General features: G+C 39.0%; 1 protein-coding gene across 3 annotated transcripts in view; it reads right to left on the bottom strand.

The window, feature by feature from the left end:
• The window catches only part of LOC136776287 (5-hydroxytryptamine receptor-like), a 57,835-nt gene that overhangs the window by 27,077 nt on the left and 9,148 nt on the right, over positions 1 to 21,610 (bottom strand). For all 3 annotated transcript variants that reach the window (XR_010823047.1, XR_010823046.1, XM_066731709.1), the window contains exons 2-3: positions 7,288 to 7,682; positions 2,200 to 2,333 (exon numbers count right to left, since the gene is read on the bottom strand). Coding sequence is in view for 1 of the 3 variants with exons in the window: in XM_066731709.1 (XP_066587806.1) it covers positions 2,200 to 2,333; positions 7,288 to 7,405 (252 nt within the window). In the remaining 2 variants the exon portion in view is untranslated. The remainder of the gene's footprint in view (positions 1 to 2,199; positions 2,334 to 7,287; positions 7,683 to 21,610) is intronic.

The raw sequence follows: 21,610 nt of genomic DNA, 5'->3' as shown, positions 1-21,610 counted from the left end.
AAGCATTTCGATCCAATCTTTTATGCATTCGCGAAATTTCTGTTCTAATGCTCGTTAATGCTGACGTGTCTCACGCTTACAGGTATAATATGACGATTGTTTAATGCAAACTAGAAATTTAATGGTTTCTCAAAGTTCGACAAGAAAATTTGCCATGGAAACTTTCCCGGCTTTCCAAACTAAAGGTCAAAAGAGCAAAAGAGTATTTTTACGCAGTTATGGTTTTCCATTTTCCGATAAGTTTCTATACTTCAATTCTGTTTTCTCATTCATTTTGTTTCATACTCTTTGCCGCCTGTTGTTGTTATTCATAAAAATTGTTGCAGTTTGAAAAGTTGTAATAGCTTCGTATGCGCATACCTATATTTTTCCTGTCCATGCGTAATATCTACTATTCACGTGCACGCAGCTCCATTAATTTACGCGTGTCTAACTAAATATCTGTCAGTAAAAATGACGCGCAACTAGTCAAGAAAATATCATATTTCACAGGCAAGTAATTTCTGTCACGTTTTGTTTACCAGAAGCTTCCATGGGTACCAAACAAATCCCATTAATTGTATCTATCTGTTTTCTAGATAGCTTACTAAAATATGAATCATCCATTCAATATTTTCAATTGCAGTTACAAATTATACTGTACAATATTTATATTGCAAATACATACTACTTTGCATTACGATAAACAATATTCATCAGGTTGATTTATAAACTGCACCAATTGTATAATTCCTCAAATGTATCCATTAGTATATTTTCGAATTACACAAGATATTTATTAGAAAAAGAAAAAAAAACTTGAATTATTTCTGTAAGTCTTGCATCACGAATACAACCGAGCTGACCAGCTTAGTAATATATTTCTGAATAATTATAATTTGCAAGGTATTTCCCAGAGAAATCTCTCATGATAAATATTAACGATCAGATTTAAGATTTCAGAGCTTACTCGCATTAGCTGCAGTTTCTACATTCATCGCACTGAACACAACACGAGTAACTCTTTGTTATTACAAAGATTAACAGCTAAGAGTTTGGTGTATTAATCACGATGGCATTCGGTTTAGCGATACATTGTCGAGAAATGGTACAGCTGTACGCGAAGCAAATGTCAATATTATGCATTAATGTAGAGTCACATCAATGGGAATATAATATTGAATGCAGAGATCAACCATTTATTACGCAAATTTGTAATGTTATTTAGAACATACAATACTTTGTGCAGCACAGCTGATTCAACGATGGTAATGACTGTAAACGAGCCTTTCAAATCAATTAATAAATCGCATTAATATACGCCACACAGTCGCATCGTGCCAAATTAAATTCGTCCCCAATTCAGTTTGTCCTACTACTTTCCACAATTTTATATTATGCCGTTTGTATTTGCAACGATCAATGACCATGCATATAAAACTCACCGGGCTTATATTGAAACTTGGACAAAAAGCATTTGAACGTGAAAAACCGTGAAGTAATTGAAAGGTCGAAGCTCTACAAGATTAATTAGCCATTAACGAGCCGAAGCCTTCGCTTAATTCATGTTAAATTTCCCGCGTGGATTAATTAGCATTTCTATACTATGTTTGGAAACAACCTCTCATTTCGAATTCTGAAGGAAAAAAAATAAAGTTTCACAAGAGCAATCTCCCAAAATTGAAAAATACGTATACGGATATCCTCGAAATTACGTCGATTCCTTTGGAGTTCGACAAGGAATAAATTCTCTTTACCCTCTGTTTTTCCCCTCTGGTTTATGTTTTATTTCTTTTCCAGCCTTAAGAGCGCTGATAAATACTCCCAATTGATGGGAAGGAAAAGGAAAAGTTTTCGCCGACTGTTATCAAAGCAGAGCTGATTAACATATTCAGGCACACGTTGGCGAAAGGTTTGAAGCTGACGTGCTCCATGGAAACTCGGCCAAAGGGTTCATTTGATGAGAGAGAAAGAGTGAGAGGTGTGGGGTGGAAGCGGAGATGCAGGAGGGGAGTTAGGATCGGGCAGGAACTCGTTAAATGAACTGGGTGCTGGTAGTGATCCATCGGAGGACTCTTGGTTTCTGCAAAAGCAAAACGCTCGTTTGGGATATCGCGCGACGTCGAGCCTTTGCAATTACTGAAAAGTGCCAATGGAAAATTCACGGAATTATGGGAGCTTGTGATTCGTGGCGCTTAATGTACTTGGCAAATTACGTACCTCATAAACAGCTCCAAGGGGCATGACAAGGCAGGCGACCATAAGGTCGGCTACGGCCAGGCTCACGATTAAGTAATTTGCCACTGATTGCAAATTCCGTTCCAACAGGATCGCCGCTATCACGAACAAATTTCCTGCAACAGGGGTTTCCCAGTTTCACTCACCTTCACATTACTCGCGTTTCGATATCTCTCATATCCTCCTCTCATATCCAACAATCGATTCCTCTTACCAAACAAACGTTTTACATATTATAGTCAAGCGCTTAAAAGCTCCCTTATGAATCTTAATGAAAACCATGCAAGCGTCAAGATCTTCAACTATATAGTTGGCGCAATCGTTATCTCGATGACTTATTGCTCCATATTAGCAACTTTTAATGGAGTTATGAATAACAATCACGACATAAATTTTTCATGCATATACCGATAATATGAAAATGTTTCTCGTAATTATAAATTATAATGGACGCTAAAAGCCTGCTTGAATCGTGGTGATTATAAATTAAAATTTAGTTTGTGCGTCAATTGTAGTATATTTTAATATTTGTATTAATAAATAATTATTTTTTCTGCAAAAGAAGCATTTTTTTCTATTGTAGGCGATAAGATGGCTATTGAAATTTCTATGGTTTTTTCTCGCAAAATTTAATGGTTCTTAATGGGATTTCTCGATAGGCGATTTTGTTGGATTCATGGATAAAAAAATTTATCGAGTGTAATCCGTCGTTGGGATAATGAGAGTGGCGTTTATCCGTAGCATGAAAAATAGATGGCTAATAAATCGCTGTTGGTCCAAGCGGGATACGCGCGCCATTCGTAATTTATCGCGTTGTAACTGATTGAAATATGCACTGGGTGTGTCGAGCAGTTCAAATTTCCCATGACGCTGTGAAAATTCTGAAAGTTGGCAAGTAAAAACGAATGGAGAAGTTGGGTCGCCTATTCAGTGGAATAATGGCGTCAAATAGTGTAATGGCAGCGGTTTGAAGTAATAAATGAGCGTGTCCAACCAGACTAAACGCTCCCGGCAATCCACTAATTCCTTGGGGTCAATCGATGAAAGAATCATCCGTGGCCAAAGCGAAATGATCGTTTTTCCCTTTATACTTGAATGTCACCGAAAAGATTAATCACGTTGTAGGAAGTTGTGGGATAATTGATTTTTCTCCAGCATCGTCGGACCTCCAGTTCATTTGCCGTGAAAAATTACAGTTTAATCCAAAGGCAATGTGAATTTCTTGAAACAATTAACCTGATATATCAGGTAGAAGCTTCGATGATTGATCGGTATTTCGAAATGATACAAGAAATTCGCTCTCTCTAATCTATATTGTAAATACATTGACTGCGTTGAAAAAGGAATCAGGCATACATTGCGTAACATTGAAAACAGTTAATTAAATAGATTAATAAATGAGCAGAAGCTTTAATGATGCGAGGGACACGGTGAAGTAATATCATTGACATTTTTTTTTTTACAAATTTACCTCGTGATCAGGCATAGTTTGCTTGTAAATCACAGAAGCAATTTTTCTCTGCTTTCCCATGTGGCTTACAAACGCACTCGAGCGTTCGGAACGAACATTGTCGATAAATAACGTCTACATGTAATAGCGTATGATAAGAGAGGGTAGCTTTAAAAATTTTTTGATGTTTCCTGCTTATTTATTCTGTCCTTGGGAAAGCTGGGAGGCTCCCCTAGGTGAAAATGCCTGAAATCAGAAAATGGCAGGAAGAACCTTGCCATTGAGGTTCCCCGGAGAATTTCTCGCATTACGCAACGTAGTTACTTCGTGGAGATCCCGTAGAAGATGACACACGAACATTATCAAATTCCAAACACCCTTCGCTCAGCGACGAATAAACAAACGCGTTTATGGAGTACAAAGCTTTACGACGTATGATGAAAAATAAGTATAAAGAGACATTTTTTTTTTCAAATATTCACCCCAACGAGAGTAAAGCAGTATTGATAAAAAACGTAACTTTTCAACTCTCCCATACACCCCTTGAGAAAAAAGACTTATTTATGGAAAAGCAGTATAAGAAGCTTTGCAATATCTTGCGCGACGAAATTGGGGAAAACATCTTTCTCGACTAAATATATTCAAGGAGGGTAGCGTTTTATCGCGAATTTTTGTTTTCCTTCAAAAGTTATGTATATTGATAATATGATGTATCGTTATACAAATTATAAAATAAGAGGAAAAATTATTCTGCGCTAGAATTTTTACACGAAAAAAATATCAATTACAGGAAAACATTTGACGATAATACTTAATTACCTGTGATTTTTAATAGGATATACTGGATAATTGATATTGGGACACCGGGTATGCTCGTAGAAAATGACGCAATTATGGAACCAGACTACAAAAGGTTTACGATGCATCAATATGGAGCTTATATCAGCCATTTGTTGAACGAACATTCAAAGGGCGACACTACCTTATCTTCTTTCGACGTCCAGCAGGTTGCAGTCAATTAAGCGAACGAGAGAAGCGTTGACCTGCTCGACACGCTCTCTGATAGGAATCGATTAAGCCTTCGATAGTATTAGTAGTCTCGTTCAACCGAAACACTCGGACTGACCCAGGATTGCCATCCTCGTTCGGAGTTCACCTCATCTTCACCACCGTAATTTTTTTTCCTTCTCAAGGGACTCTTCATAAAGAGCCTATCCCTATCTATCTACCTCCAACGAGATCTATTTTCCCCCTCTCACTCCCTCCAGTCAGCCTCATTCGTCAATCTCAATCACCCGATTTGACTTTTCCACATAATTCATTGTCAATTTCATTGACAATAACTCAAGCAACAGCATATACGCCTCGCAGCTCTATCGTTAATATCGCTGCTCCAATTTGATTGCACTGAACGCTTATTAAGACGATCGCTCGATTTTTGCACGTGTTTTAGTATAAAAGCGCTATTATCGAAATCGCATTACGTATATACAGTTACAATTACCGAGCCGTTATTTATCCAAACTTCGTCAATTAACCTTAGCCGGGGAAAACTAGATTGGCCCTATAGTCATTAACCATGGCTGTAAACAGTTTGGAGTTACCACGTAGATCCGGAATAGCCCTGATCCCTTTCCAGTGTCGGTCGACATGTTGGAAATAAACTCCGTCGTATATTCAACGAATTCCTATATATATATATATATATATATATAGCTACCACCAAGATCTATCCTCAGGAATTACGCCAAAGTGTCGAAATATCGAGTTTATCGGTCTGCTCGAATGCTACGATAAATGACCTTGAGATTTTTTGCAACCATTAAGAATGAGGCGTTATCTAGGGTCTCTCACATTTAACGAGAGGGTTTCGGCTAGGAGCTCTTGGTCGGTTTAACGTCGTTAATCCAGGCTGGCCAAGTTGCGGGAATGATCGGCTCTTAAGGTACCATGGATAGTACACAAGAGTGTTTCGCATAGAGGTACGATTTTATGCAGGGTGTCGCGTTGCTTGATGGATTGCGCGTAGCCAAAATGTGTCAGTGTGAAATTGATCACCGCTGTTGGTGTAGCGAAGACCGGGTATTATATAGGCCCGCAGCAATGACTCTGTTGACGTTTCGTTGCCCTAAGGAGCATCGCGAGATCTGAAAGCCACGTGATTTCAAGCTGCGATTAATGGACGCTTTTCTCTATATGTATATGTATATATAACCCCCCCCCCCCCTCTCTCTCTCTCCCTCCTCACCATCTGTAATACATACAATTCGCGCAACGTCACAATAAACAACCCTCTTCAAAGTTTACCAACTCTGCCAAACTGATCTATAGACACACCTCCTCTGTAGCATTTACACATGTATACACACACAGCCACACATTTTCCCTCTCTTCTTCGAACGTATACAGATGTCGTTCACACCCCTTTTAATGCAAATACGCAGAATTCGCCAAATCACAAAGACATACGTTTCCCTGGCTTTCCAGGCTCAACCAAACTGCGACGAGTGTTTAACCCCTCTGTCCTATGAATTTTGATCAACCCTTTGTGTACCCACGCGGTTAAAGGAAACTATTGTTCAATGACGATTGGTTCGTGGATTTGAGTAATTGAACTTGCCAAGATAAGGCTTAGTATTGAATCACGATATAACCGAATGCGGGAAACTCGTATAGCTCTTTGACTTTAACGGTTTTCCATAAATAATGAAAACAGCGATTAATATTCAGTTCTGTGTAGTTCGAATAAGTTTTTTAATCGGTATTTCGGACATCTTTTACGATTAAAATATCCTTTGTGTAATATACGTATAACGCGTATATGGTTCAAGGATAATAACTTAAATAGGTACATATTATTAAGAAATAATATAATTTTGTAAAATTTTATTTACTTCCTTCTTGATAAAAGTTTATTCACTTTTCCGTGGGTTTCGACAATTGCATTGAGATATTATTGTTATATGTATACGTGTCTGATGAAATGCTGGGCGTTATCACTTTGGCCCGTTTGATTATACGCAAAACATCTGGTGGCTGTCGTGTCATGCATTTTAATGAACTTTCGCGGTACCGGCTGGCAAAAGGAAAAGCTTCCAATATTCGAACGGCGGTAAGGCATTGATAAGTTTACTGGAAGCTCACTGGCCATCGAAATATTTTCCAAAGTACATGGGAGCCAACTCGGATCAGGAGACCGTCACCCAGCAGGAAACGGATCAAGATTGGAATTTTAATTAAATTTTAATCACTATCGTACCGCGTGCGCGCGCCACTCCGTATCTCAGATAAATCTTTCTCACCGGACTCTGTAAAAAGACGGTAATTATTTGCTGCGATCCACATAATAGCGCATCTTATCACGAGGGATTCATTAATTTTCCAGACACGATTGGGAAAATTTGCAATTAAAACCCTGGACTACCTTGGTAAGAGCAAACAATTATAATCCGAGTGTGCGTCGCGCGAATAGACAAATGAAAAATTTGCCTCCAATTAAGAGGCAAGAGTGTGCGGAATTAATTTTCAATTAAAGGAATTGGTTTATGAGGGTATATTATAGGAGATTCTACTGGATGCAAATAAAATCGATCAAACGTGATAGCGATAGAGGGATTTACCTATAACTGTGATTAGAATAAGAAGGCCAAGGACGACGGCCGTTAAGATGACGGAGGCATCCGTTAAAAATGGATTCTCCGCTGAGGCATTTCCGGGGACGCCGACGCGTTCCTCCATCTTGCCGGTCCTTCAGCTTGCGCGACTCTTCAACCAATCATCACCTTCTTCGGCTCTGCATAATCCTCATCCTGACAATTCGTTCGCTTCAAATTTCCCGACCCATGCGCCATGGAAAGTCCATCGTCCGCCATTGAATCTTCCACTTCGTCAATAACGGAAAAATCTCGTCCATCTTGCTCGAGACTTCCTTCCGCTTTCAATCAGCCAACCCTCCAGCCAATCCTTTCACCTTTCCTCTTCAGCCTCGGCCATCGATATTATCCCCGCTAATAGCCTGTAACGTAAATCGTAATTTTTAATTTCTATTATATATCTATATAGTATTTACTGAATTACACAATTTTTATACAGTTGATTTTTATTCATATATTCTCCATAATTTCACTACGGCCGTGCGTAATACGCGTAGAAAACTTTGCGCGTTTATTCGAAGCATGGCAATTTTTAACTGTAGCAGAATTTTCGCGTCGCTGTCGATACGATCACGAAGCATTCATGGATAACGTTTATTAGCTCTGGCGTGTTGCCGGCCACGCGGTGTGTGGTTTAATCGTTTAATGGGTAAAAATGAAGCGTTAAGCGATCAAGCTGAGGGCGATTCGTTTGAAAAAGGAAACAAATGTCTATCGGAGTGCACGTCGGTATCGAATTCTTTCGAGTGTGAATGACGCGAGCAGCTGGAAATTCCTGAATGCAGTCTGGCGAGATTAGCCTTATCGGTACACGCGAGATCACTGAATCGAGAGTGATCGGTTAGAAATAATTGTCAGTTCGCGACACTTACTTCATTGGAAAATACTCGGCTAAAGTCATTTGGAATGGATCGAGGAGCTGTCCAGAACTCATTACAGATTGCTTTTCTATGTCTTTCAAACTTTCTTTAATACGTCAATCGGATCAACGATGGAGTAGAGAGATAGAGAAGATATCGTTGTGATCCATTAGCTAAAAGCAATTGATCCTATCGAATCAATGTTTCTCTCGATTATTGTATAAATCCAGAAAAATGATATTATACGGGAGTGATCTCTCTGTAACTAGGAGGATATTGGTCGAGCGAAGAGATAATTGTTTGGAAATAATTGAAAAATCCTGAAAAACAACGAGACGAAATAAGCATCAGGACTGGAAGCTTAAGGATGCTTCGTTAAAATAATACTAATAATTGGTAAGAATCGATAGATCGATTCATCGCGTATATACAAGGTAAAAAAAATGGAACAGTGATAAGTGAGTGAGCAGAAGAGAGAGAGAGAGAGAGAGAGAGATAACAATTCACAGAGCTAAAGGATAATTCATTAAGAGTGTGAATAGTAATTGGTAGGATAATCCAGAAAGGTATTTTAATCCTGCAGTGGCGTAGAAATAGACATGGTAAATCGGTCGAAATTAAAAGGAATTATTAATTTGTAAAATAAGTGGTAGTTGGGCTAAATAAAACATTGAATTCAGTGCAATTTAATTAAGGGAAGAGAAGGATATTAGAATGCAAGCGGCGGTGGTGGAGCGGCAGTGGCGATGGCACCTGGTAGGATCCCGCGGCGGGCATGAAAATTCGCAAAGGACTTTAATCTACACACGCAGTGATCTTTTGCCAAAGTAGTCGACCGCGTTTAATTAACTCTGCCTCCCGCAGGACTCTCCTACTTTCCTCCCAGTGCATCAGCCAGACGAGTTTGTTTCAAGAAGGCCGCCTCCACGCTCGGAATTTGCATTTATATTGGCGTAACGTTCTATCTTCAATCTTCGCGAGAACGGTTAGCGTCGCGACGCTCTGCCGTTACATTCCACGAAATATCCCAGTCTCGCCAATCCTCGTAACTTTACTCCCGACGACGTTCCCGATTGTTTGTTCGGGAACCGAACAACCACGAACCGGTAATATAAGCGTCCCGTAAAACGGATATTAGCCTTCGATGTAATAGAGTTTCGTCATGAAAGTAACGAGCCTCTCTATCTCTCTCCCTCTCTCTCTCTCTCCATCGAAGCATCGCTCTTTCTTTACGTTATAATTTTCATGCGACAGCAACCATAGAAAATTCCACCGAGTTTCTCACGCCCGGAGGAATAAATTTTCTAGTATACGGCAAGGAAAAAAGGCATCGCCAAGTTATTGGAGAGAAATTAATTTTAATTAGTAGAGAAGTCGACCATTAAAGAACAAGATTGAAAATGGAAGGAGGAGAAAGTTGCAGAAAAGTGTTGGAGGCATGGATCTCAGGGGGATTAGAATTCTCGGAGTAACGCAATGTCGAATGCCGTGTAGCTGCTCGTTCGATCAAAGTCTCCGTGCTTTTCTTCGAGGCACATTAATTATTTCCAAGTTTCAGGAACAGCGACGCTACCGTGTAAAGCTAGGGTTTGTTCCTCCTCCGCGAGGGATGGAAAGTTGTGGAGCTGCTGGTAAAGCGCAGCTTGCAAAGGAATATAATTCCGTGAAACCGGAAGCGAAGTCCACTTGATTATTGATGGATGGAAACCAAACGAGAATCTTGGATTTTCTACCATACAACTTTTCAACTAGTCCAATTTTCATTGTTCGATATGTAAAAAGTTTCTTTTACTCGTGTAAACTTCGGACTAATCAACATATGGATATGAATGCAGGAAATCGGTGGGAGAGGGGGGAGGAGGGTGAAGAAAAGGAACGAAAATTCATCAGAGTAATCTGGGACTGCCGCGGGGTAATTACGAACCCTCGAGGCCGAGAATTCCCGGTGATTCTTGCGAGCAAATTCTAACGCAAACGAGCCAGGGTACTCGATAGGGAGCATTCATCGTCAACGATGAACCAGCAATTTTCTCATTGTCAATGCATCGAATAATAACCCCACCAATCTCATCCTACTTTACTATACCATCTCTCATCAATCTTTCAACTACATATACCATGGAAAATTACCTCCTCATCGTTAACAAATCGCACGTAAAACAAAATGTCTGGAGTACACGTATATATATATGTGTATATAGATTCTACTACTTACAAAACGTCCCAAAGCATGCTGTAGGAAAACCTCTAATTCTGTAACTAGTCGAGATATTAAATTTAAATTTTGCACAAGACCTATATTCGAATTCAAATAGTAAATGGTTTCGTAAAGGTCCTGTGTAAAAATTTAATATCTCTTACAGTTACAGACATAAACGTCTCCTTGTATCTATCTTTTGGGAAGTTTTAAATGACGCAACTTGTATTTTATGTATATGTATATTCGTGTACGATTTAAGTTTTGGCCCAATGTAAAGGGAGCATTAAAAAGTTGACATTTGTGAAATATAAAGTTAGTAGAATAATTATTGCTATCGTTGGGGCGTCGTTCTTATCTTGAGCCAAAAATAAAAACTGGAAGAACTTGTCCCATAAAAAAGTGATGAAAATTTTTTCCTTCAAATTCAGGTGCTACTTCGCGTTATGATATATACCTTTTCGTGTCTTGAACTGTAGACTAGCGTATTAAAATTTCAGAAGGATCCAAGGACTTTGGCAACACGTGTAAGGGAAAAATTGGCAAGGGAAAAAGATAAAAATAATAGTACAGGAAGGTTTCGGGTGATTTTGGTGAATTGGCTGCGATCGGCGGGGTGTGGCAGAGTATTTAGCCAGTGGGGATGACTGGTGAAGGCTGATTGGCCAACCTGAACGTTCCCCTTGTATAAATTTTTATAGCGGTTCGTCTAGCGGCCTGCAGGGCATTCTGTGAGCTTTGTTCAGTAGAGAAACACTTGTTGGTTCTGGCAATCCTCCAGCAATCCTTCGGCTTCTAAGAACCAACGGGCTTCCTCTATCAAGCCACGAACAACTTCGTGACTTCTATACATACACTTCAACCTAATAAACTTTTTATTGAAACCCAAGTTGCCCAAAGATATTTCGGTGAGCTATACTATATATAGTTAATGATTGCTGGACGTTCATCGTCCACTCTGCAAGTCGCATTACAAAACTGTCCGGTCCAATATATTTTTCTATCATCATTTATACCTTTATAAGACATTTATTTATTGCGAATGCTACTTCTGGGCTTTACACGTGATATCTCGAAATCGGAAAATACTTATAACAGCGTATTACTCGGCTAGTTGGAAGCAAAATGGTCGAATGTAGGATAATTGTAATAAAAGGATATCCAGGTAAAATTGTACAGGGTTTCTTGCTTGAGAACTTCGAGTCAGAACTTACAGCAATGAAGAAACTTTTCTGTTATATGACCAGTTTTCTAATTCTGTCGTGTCACGCTATAACAATAATAATGTTACCAGGCAGTATTGTAAAAGTCGAGTTCGTTCCGGATGGCAGAGTCGTGTACGGAATGAAAAAGGACGTTAAAGGACATTGAAATAATTTTAAGAAATCTTGTAATCCGAGGAAACTTTAAATCGAGATTTCATCGTTACTATTTCACGCGGAAGGAACGTATTTTCTTATCATAAGATTAAGATTTTGTTATTCGCGATACTAGGAGCGTTCGCCTTCGGAAAGAAACAAGTAAAACGGTGATTCGTCAAATTTATTTCTGACCAAAGGAGCTCGAGTGTCGATTAAGACTGGGGTAGATGCGATCTAAATTCCCAGATCGACTGGTGGAAGAGGGAGCTAAGCGAGCTAATGGCTTTCCAATATCAATTTGTTTTTCCTCGATGGCTCGGGAAGCATTTACGAAGGTCATTTACACCTTTCGATAAGGAGCATCAAAGACGCTACTGCCATGCAATTCGCCAAAAATTTCCCACCGAATCTGCTCCTGTGGCCGGATTTGATCATTCGCTATTGCCAAAATTTCCAGTTCCCTATTACTCCTCCCTATCCTCTCTATACCACAGATGCCTCACCCACTTCCGCCATAGCTTTTGTCACTTTTTTTATTTATCCCTTACACGCTTTAATTTTCTTTCGCACCGCGGTTTCCTTTTGTCAAGAAAACATAGCGAATTCCTTTGCACCGTGAAATTATGTTTATTGCTCGTATATATCTGGCCAATGTTATTCGCGCAAGGTAGTTACTATGAAATTCCTTCTTATCCCATTACGCTTTCAAGTATTTTTTAAACTTTGCCGTGGAAATTGCTGGCGATGCTGGCGTTCCACTCGCCAAATTAAAAATTAAAACTGCTCTCCTTGTACATCTTGCAGAGATTAGTTTTGACGAGCAAAAGTGAATTCCCAACTACTTGTAAGTCATTCCTATTTTATTCAGCCCCGAATGCTTGAATCAGCGTAAAAACTCACCTAATTTCTCCTATCTGCAGCACTGTATGTGTGTTCTACATTTGGTGTGTGAATTAACATTTAAAAAAGCATTGATTATAATACCCTTGTACTGTTTCATCGAGGTGAAATAAATCGTAAAGATTGTGTACTACTGGTGAGCCACTATTCTTATATCCTTCCTTTTTTAGTTAACATGCCATTTTCTTGTAAGTTTCCTTTGATTTAGCATTATCGTTTTCCGATATCGCAGTCCCTTAGTCCCTGACCTTCCGTATCTGTGCATGAAATTCCAATTTCTACCGTCAGACTGTGCACACGGATCAACAATTAAAGTACACAGTGAAAAAGAATAAATATTATTTTTTCTCTCTGTTTCATGCTATTGACACTTTCTGATGGATCGTCCTACAGTACATCTGTTTCATTCCCTTTCTCTCAGAGTCATTTTATCCATTAACAAAAAATCAACCTAATTTGACAAAGTACATAAAGTATAAGAAGTACGAAAAAAAAGCTGAGGTTAGCAAACATACAATGAGATATATTACTCGATTTAGTAAACACCACATTACTTTTAGCAAGTCAAGCTTTGAAAATAATTGCGGCCATTTAATGATCCTATCCGAGAGGAAACGGTAAAAAGTACAAGTAATTTTTAGCTCGCAATGGACAAAATAAAGGAATGGCGAAAAGAAAAATGACAACAAAGGGAGCACTGCAAGAACAGCGTGCGCGGAGTATTTTTTAATGAAGTTAGATTCAGCCAGATTTAACAGCTGGACGAATAAGTTTATTCCATTGCGAATTAATTATTTTAATTTTTCAATCGAACTATTATCTATCTTCTCAATTTATTTTAGAGCTCGAAACAAAAGATAGTTGCATCTGTTAATATTGGACTTCCGATGGGATAAGGCATAAAGGGAGGAGCTGTGAGTTGTGATAACTGGTAAAATTACTATGTCCTATCAGTGTATACTAAATGTGTTATAGTAAAATTTACTGGATATTGCACTGGGCTGAATAATTAGGTTAGCATACCGAGACTGAAAATAGATGCGAAGTGGGTGGAACCTGCGTAAAACAAAAAGTATAGCAAGCACAACTGAAACAGGCTTGATGACGTCCGTGTTATTATTTAAAAATGTAGATAATGAAGGACAAGAGGGGAGAGGGGTTGATGGCGAATAAGAATAAAAAAGGAAAACGAGACAACGAATGCCTTCTCCCCAGTCTCATTCCAACGATCGTTAACTGGGGTCTCGACACGTAAATAAAGCGAACGTTGGCTGCTTGTCACTTGCACAAAATTACATCCATTTATTCTGGCTGTCGCTGTACGAGAAACCAAAAGGGAACCAGAATCGTAGCGCAGGGGAGGGGCAAAACGTAAATGTAGCGGAATCGTAACGAAAACTGCCAAGGGAACACTTTACTTCTATCGGTATAGCATCGAAACTGACTCGAAACAACGCAAACGTAATTTCATCCTCGTACAGCTTCATAACGCTATCACAAATTAAACTATCATAATCATATCTCACAATTATTAATTTAGAACTAAAAAAGGCGAAAGTTCTTGCAAGAACTACAAGGAAAAGAAGTAATGCGAAAAATTGAAAACATCGTTATACACTTGTTAAATGGAGCAGTTGGAAAAGTTTCCTAGCAGAGGTACGTTCCCATACTTGTATTTCATTGTCCTTGAAGCAGATCCTTTCAAATTTTTCCGTTGCATCAGATACATATCCGTCTCATTATGCAATTTCACGGTTTCGCGAGAAACCTGACTCTATCCACTTGCAGTACTTCACTCTGCTCCTTCTTTAGGACAGGAATAATATTTCGCTATTTTTACGTTCGTGACTTCTCAGTGGCGAAGTAAAGGATGCTACTTCTAGTTTCTGATGCGATTATATTAACACTGCAAAGAGTTGAAATAGTTCGTGTAACTATAGTAAATTTCATCCGGAAATTTTAGCTGGACGAGACCTATTGGGTTTACAGGATTAATTTGCACGAACATGGAAATCCGCTCTGTTCATCGAAAACTAAAACTGACTGGCTTATACAGCAATATTAATCGAGTCACATTTGCCAAAAGAATTAATTCTTTATCCACATGAGTTCATGTGTACTTTAGCTATACATATTGAAATAAACCAATTTTCCAGTTGGCTGAAATTTTCATTTCTCCCATCGAGGGAGACTTTTTTTAGTTACATTTCGTTCTTGATTCTGTATGCTAAATTTTCATGTAGATATTGCTTAAGAATATATAATTTTATAGTTTGGCCTTCGAACGCTAAGAAGAAAGCAGATTTTTCGCAAGATTCTTGCGGCGTAATTTAACATAATATTTCGTCCGTGATTTTTCTCTCTTGTGTGCGACGCGATAGCAAATGTTATTTACGGCTTACTGTAGAAATCAGAGATCCATATAATCTCCTATCGGTAGTAGAAGTTTTCGCCTCTATAGGGCACTGATACATTTGCAGAATTCGTCCCATATAGCCGTAGACAGACATTATTCCAGTGGAGTTTGCGAACACGCTAACAGAATGACGAAAGCTCTAAAAGTGCCGTAAGTTTTTCAAGTTCGTCATAAACTGGCGAAGAATGCGAAAATAGAAGAGAGCGCCAAAATAAAAGTAAATAAAGAATCGGAGTGCACTTTCTCAATTTCTTTTCGATAAAATCAAACAATGGATACGAATAAAATCGAACAAAGTGCTTATTATGCATGCTACCATAAAGGATAATAATTATTATTATATTCTAAGGAATTATTCAATTTAAGAAAACTATATATATATTTTAATCAAATATCGCTTCATAAATAATGCATAAAGATTCTATCCTTGGATCATAATTCTAAATTTTACGTTTCTCATTCGTCTATATTAACGATAATAATTCTTAGTGGTTTAGCAGTGCTTTAGCAAAGTTCCAGGTGGACAAGGCCATAGTGATACGATGTGAAACTTTGAGCAACGTGTAAAAGTTGCGCAGTTCATCCATCATGAGTGGTAGTTAAAGGCGAGTTATGTTAGGCGTGGAGCAATTCGCAGCAGCAGGAAAATCGATCTGATGTAAAATGCGAGAGAGAAACGTTGTCAACTCGTACGCCACGCTCCTTGTCATCGGTGCATTTATCATCTGTTCCTTGGAAAGGAGGTAGATAAAACTACTATTCGCAAGTCGCAGCACTCGGCGAACGACGTAAAAACGAGCGTACTCGAGTACCGGAGCACGTTGAATTTGCAAAGCGAGATGGACGGCTAGATATACGAGAGATTCCCCGGAACCAAAATTGCCAACAGCCACACATTCGTCTACTCTTCAGCCTTAACCTCACTTGACAAGTTAACCCTTTCAAACAAACTTGCCAATCGCGTGACCCGACTGCCGCTCTACGTGCCAAACTCGCCACTCAAATCAATTCGAGAGATCGGGATCGAGAGCTTGACAGCTTACCTTCATTTTTATACAACCTCAGTCTGTATAATCTTGTTAGGATCAAAACCTATTAAATATTAGCTAAACGACAATTCTTCGAAAGAAATTTATGTTGCTACAGATATAGGAGTGATTTCGAAATTTTACAAGCAATTTCACAATAAAAGCATTCGGCACTTTTCAGGAAGAAAAAGCGTAATTGGCGGCAGGCGCAGGTGACGCTGGCGATAGTTAAAATTATTCAAAGGGATCAAGTTTTTTCATCCGTTCGCGAACGGACAATTGTCAGCGTTCGACGGAAGCTGCTAGAAGCCTCCAATGACTGAAGTTGGCCAAGTTTCGCCCAAGTCGGCAAATTCTGAAAACTTTCTGAAAAGTTATTCTCCAATTTCAAAAGAAACGCCACAGCCCTAACGAACTTTTGATTTTAATGACTGGATGCTGCATCCTCTTTCTTTCTCTTCAACGGAAAGACAAACGCTTCCACTGTGTACACCCTCGAAGCACAAATACACACCAAAGTCTCTCCAGCGCGAGCCAATTCTACCTCCGTTTAAATCCTTGATCAAGTAGATCTCCCTATCAATTGTACGATCGTTGGCAATCCTGAACTTTTATCACGCGGGATTGGATTATTTTTAAAAATCCCATGTAAGTTACTGGAGAAAAAAAAGATAGGAAAAAGCTGGGAGCTCTGTTTGATTCGCGGTAAAAAAGGAAGGTCTATAACAGGAAGAATGGAGAAAACGTTGAATATTCATTCGTAAGCGAATGGGTAGAGCGTCTATCATCGCGAAACGCGTTAAATACTTCGCCCTGAATATAAGCCACCGCATGGTATTTATTAAATAAATTCTTACCGCGTTGCATCGATAGTATATAGTATTGTGTGCTGAAAGTATTCGAACGCGAAGCCTTTTTAGATACTACATATGAAAGTAAGATTGGGAATTTAAACTTTAATATTCATAAATGAAAAATCCTTACGATATTTCAATGTTGAAAATATGCCGGGTATCTGCCTTATGAATAACGCAATATCGATATCGGCGTAAAGCTTCCCTTGTCGATTATCACTGAAAAAAGCATCTCGCCACTTACAACCCTTTACCATTTTTGGGGACTGTCGGAGTTGCATAGTAAGCTGTTAAAAATTAAAGAGAATCGATGAGTGTCGCGTGAAGTCGCTAACATATTAATAAATAAATGGGTTTCTTTTAATATCTTTTTCAGCAACTCGCTTACACGTGTTATAAAAAAACACGTTATTAAAAGTAATCGTGCTGGCTATATGTGTAGTATATATTAGCGTCGGATATCTTTTTTAATTACGTTACTATGAGTATTCTGTTAGCTCTTTTGTTACAATCATAATCTCGGCAGAGTTGCATTTAAAAAGCGCATTAGACGTACAATGTGGCGGCAGACGGTGCTGTATACCCTGTGAAAATAGATAAACGAAAAACAGAAATTCGAGTATAATACACGCGTAACGCGCGCTAGCATTGTACTTGGCGTTAGATACGCGTTACTCTGCGAAAAATTCATTATAAAACTAAAAGAGACAGGAAAATCGGGACAAGCTGCGCGAGATCAGCATAAACGTTATATTATTTTGCAAGTGCAATTTCTTTTGCATTTATAACAATAAAGAAACGTCCGCTATAATATCGAATACTAATTCTTTTATCTTTCCTGAAAAATTATTCGACCACTCCACCATAATGTGTCGTAAAGATACGCTGGATAATCACTGCAACTTTCGTAACGCGCGCAGAAATATTATTTTCCGACTTTTATAATGTCTCTTTTATTACAGAAAGAACTCTTTAAATATTTGAATCTTTTTTTAAATTTTAATTTGAAATTTTACCCATGCTGCAGCTGGGCGAATTTTCCCATATACCAGCCACATTCGTAATTTCAACCCTTTTCGACGGAATTGTTTCCCCAACCAGAAAATCTCGATCCAGTCTTCATATACCGTTGTCCCGTAGAATTTTGATCTCGCTTCTACCAAAGAATTGTCTCCTGAAAATTCGCCAGAAATTTTATTTACGCCTCTTATCCCGGAACCACACGTCAAGCATTCGATCTAGACGATCTCCAGAATCGTTCCCGAATTTTCTACAAGTTTATTTCAGCCTTCCACGGCTAGATCTATTGTCTTGCGAAATTTGCCATACAAAATAAAGCCTCTAGCCTCTTCTCGATCTTCCGTCTATTCGCAAGTACTATTCCCCTACTTTATGTACCTACTTTAGCATTTTCGGACAATTTGGTGACTTTTGTAACTTTTCGCTCTAAATTTTTATCACGGTCGTTACGCGCCCCAATGATGGAGTTGATGAAAGAGGTCACACGTTGCAGTGTGAATATTATCTTTCAGACTCATTTATTTACAAAGGCCGGTTTACACGGTGATAGTGGAGTATAAAATGCGATGTTTAAAAATGGAATGGAGGTGTACGAGGAATCAGGGCGTGCTTCCAATCGCGGTAAGCGCGCGGAATATTCGATTAATGGTGGATGTCGGCCATTGGTCACGTACGGGCCATCTCGCAGGATCTGAAGCGTGCGAAAAGTACAAAAGATTTGGTCGTCATGGCGTGAAACAACGTTAAAACGCCTCCCCCCCCCTCCCCATCCCCTTTCGCGAAAGCTCTTCCGTTGCTTTCGCGATGCGAAACGTGCGACGCTTCTTCAGCGTGGACAAGGAGAGAGCCCCCAGCAGCCCCCAGTTTATCATTCGCACCCGCGACTTCTATTGTTCGGCCATTTTGAAGTATTAAGTGCCCCATGAAACTCGATTAGTCTCGCTCGGTCGGTTAATTGCCAACTGCAGTTGCGCCAACGTCATATCTCATACCTTCATTTCCCATTACCAAATCTAATTATCTCCCCCACTACATTGCAATATTTTTCGAATCCCACCCTCGATTCTCCATACACGTTTCTACCATCTTCATCCCTCATTCTTTCCGACCGAAATTTCCATCTCCAAGCTCAGATTTATATCTGCGCTTTTTATATTTCATGCACCATATACATCTTTTCCCAATACCGGAACTCAGCTTTTCTTCGAAGAACATTCTTATTTTCAACCCGTTTTATTCTCCAACGTAATCTCAATTTTCGATCGAGTGGTACGTTCATCTACTGGCCGTTTAATGTTTTTAATCGAAGTAAGTAAAATAGAGGTTTCCCACTCAGAGAGGGAGAAGCAAACAGAGAGAAAAAATTCTCCTTATTATTTACCCTTATCTGGAAAAATAGTGCCATTCATTTCAAAAGGGAAAAAAGGTAAAAAAGAAAAAAACAAACCACCGCTTCTTCCTTGCACAAAAATCGAGCAATTTCACCGGTTGAAGTTTAATGGAGGATCGCGAATGAAAAAAAAGTTGGATCTATAATTTCTCCATGACTCTCTGACTGTTTCACGCGTTCTATGTGAAATTAACAAGCAAAATTGCACGAGAGATCTTTATTTATGCAGAAAATTCGACAAAAATGCGATTTTTTGCTCCCGCATATTCGCCAACGAACAAATGAGGCTATAATCATGTGCAAATAATACTAACCACCTCGTAAAAATTCACAAACGAAAATAGTACTTTTCAGTTGCATACAAAATGTTGCGATTGCGGTAGCTGGCAAAAGCAATACTAGTAGTAATGTCCGCGTGTACACCGCCAGTCGTGACATAAAAATTGACACACGAATTGTCACGCATCGTGCTCGCGTTGTTATTCTCAAAAAATTCAGGGATTATTGTGGGTAGGGTTTAAAAAATGTAACATGGAGCTAATAATTTCCATTGGACTCCAAATGTTTCGTAAAAATTCATAAACGAATGTCAAGAGTGCGCGTTTTTCAATTCATATTGGAGGGGGGATAAGAGTGAAAAGGGAAAAAAATTGTACTATATTAATTTCCATTAAACTTTGAAATACATACGTACCGAATGGGAATAGTGGTTTCTGCTTGAGCGACAAATGGTAGCGTGATTTCAAGCCGATGATTCCATTGTAGTGAGCCATTCTCTCACACATACATAGGCACAAATACAAACGTATTTGTGCAGGAACGTATGTCGGCTAATATTTCTGTTCAACGATGACGACTACGATTAAACGTCAACCAACCGCGTGTTTCATCGTCTCGACGTTCCCAACGAAACGTTCTACCGTGACTCCTCCTCGCTTCTCACAATTATAAACTGCCTACCTCTGCAAAATTATCCCGTCAAAATCCCATCTCTGTTAACACCAATATCTGCTTTATCTCGAACGATAAAAACCAAATCCATCATATCTGATTCAATTCTTTTCAGTCATTGGTAAATAGTATAATCATTGAAATATCATGTAGCCATAGCAAATCGATAATTTCGTATTTGCGAAGTTTATAGCGACTCGTCTGATCAGATATTTATGACATCTACTTCGATGCGTTCTGCGCGAACGGCCTTGCCGAGAAATTATGCAGCTATAGGAAAATCCCATTAATAAATTTAATCTCGATCGTGAATTTTTTGATTCCCACCTAAAACGAGCGAACATAAATCGATCCCATCAGGGCATCAGAGTGCGTAAAGCGTTAATTAAAAATAAACTTAATTACTAAAGCAGTTCAGAGAGTATACATATATATTTGCAGGCCAACTATTTTTCCAAGCATTTCGCCTAATTTATTACGATTACTTGACAGTGTGTTCAAGCACTGCAATTACTATTTCATCGTTTAGGCAAAATAAGAAAACAGAGAGCAATAATTAATCTGAGAAACTTTGGGAGCTCGATAAAAATTTACTTTTAGCATATTCATTAATCAAACGAATGATTAGAGGATTTATTAACGAAAAGCGTGTAATTATTCGTAGTCAATTAATGTTTATGCGCGTGTTGGTCGCGTTTGTAGTGAGTAACTCTTCGTTAAAATGGCGACTTTGCTAATCGCTTTGGGCTAATTAATAATCAGCCTGTATGTTTCAAACGAGTTGCTCTTTTCTTTTTTAAGTAAACTCGCTAACTGCTTTGATACAATTAGGTTCCCGGGTTGTTTCTAAGCAGAGTGTTTGATGGAGGCCTCTCAGTCAGGTTGGATAATCAATTAAATCGGCACATCCGTATCGGAGGTGGTGGAGGCAACGGGGGAGGGGGAGGGGGGAGAACTGGGGCCGGCCTGTAATGTCTTAATCGCGATCAAGCGCGACTTGGAGTGGCGTGCATTATCGGCACGATACCTGCCGGAAATCCCATTAGCGGCCATTTATTCCTAACGAATGTCCAATTACTGACCGATCGATAACTTTGCGCTCATCCGCAACTCGCCGCTTTTCCGAAAGCAAAACGGCTCTCTTAACTCTAAAATTACTCTCTGCTATTGCCCCTCAAGTACTTTCTCTATATATATATATATATATATATCATCTATAAACATCTACCTATATATATGCACGCGCACCTATAATATCCATCCACTCCTCCTGTGATTCAAAACTCTCTTTTTTCACTTACAGCGTTAATCTA

The sequence above is a fragment of the Prorops nasuta genome, unplaced genomic scaffold (assembly GCF_024137725.1).
Source record: "Prorops nasuta isolate Cenicafe-Biocafe unplaced genomic scaffold, Cenicafe_Pnas_1.2 PNAS00009, whole genome shotgun sequence".
Taxonomy (NCBI): Eukaryota; Metazoa; Arthropoda; class Insecta; order Hymenoptera; family Bethylidae; genus Prorops; species Prorops nasuta.
This window is presented reverse-complemented; position numbering and strand designations above follow the sequence as displayed.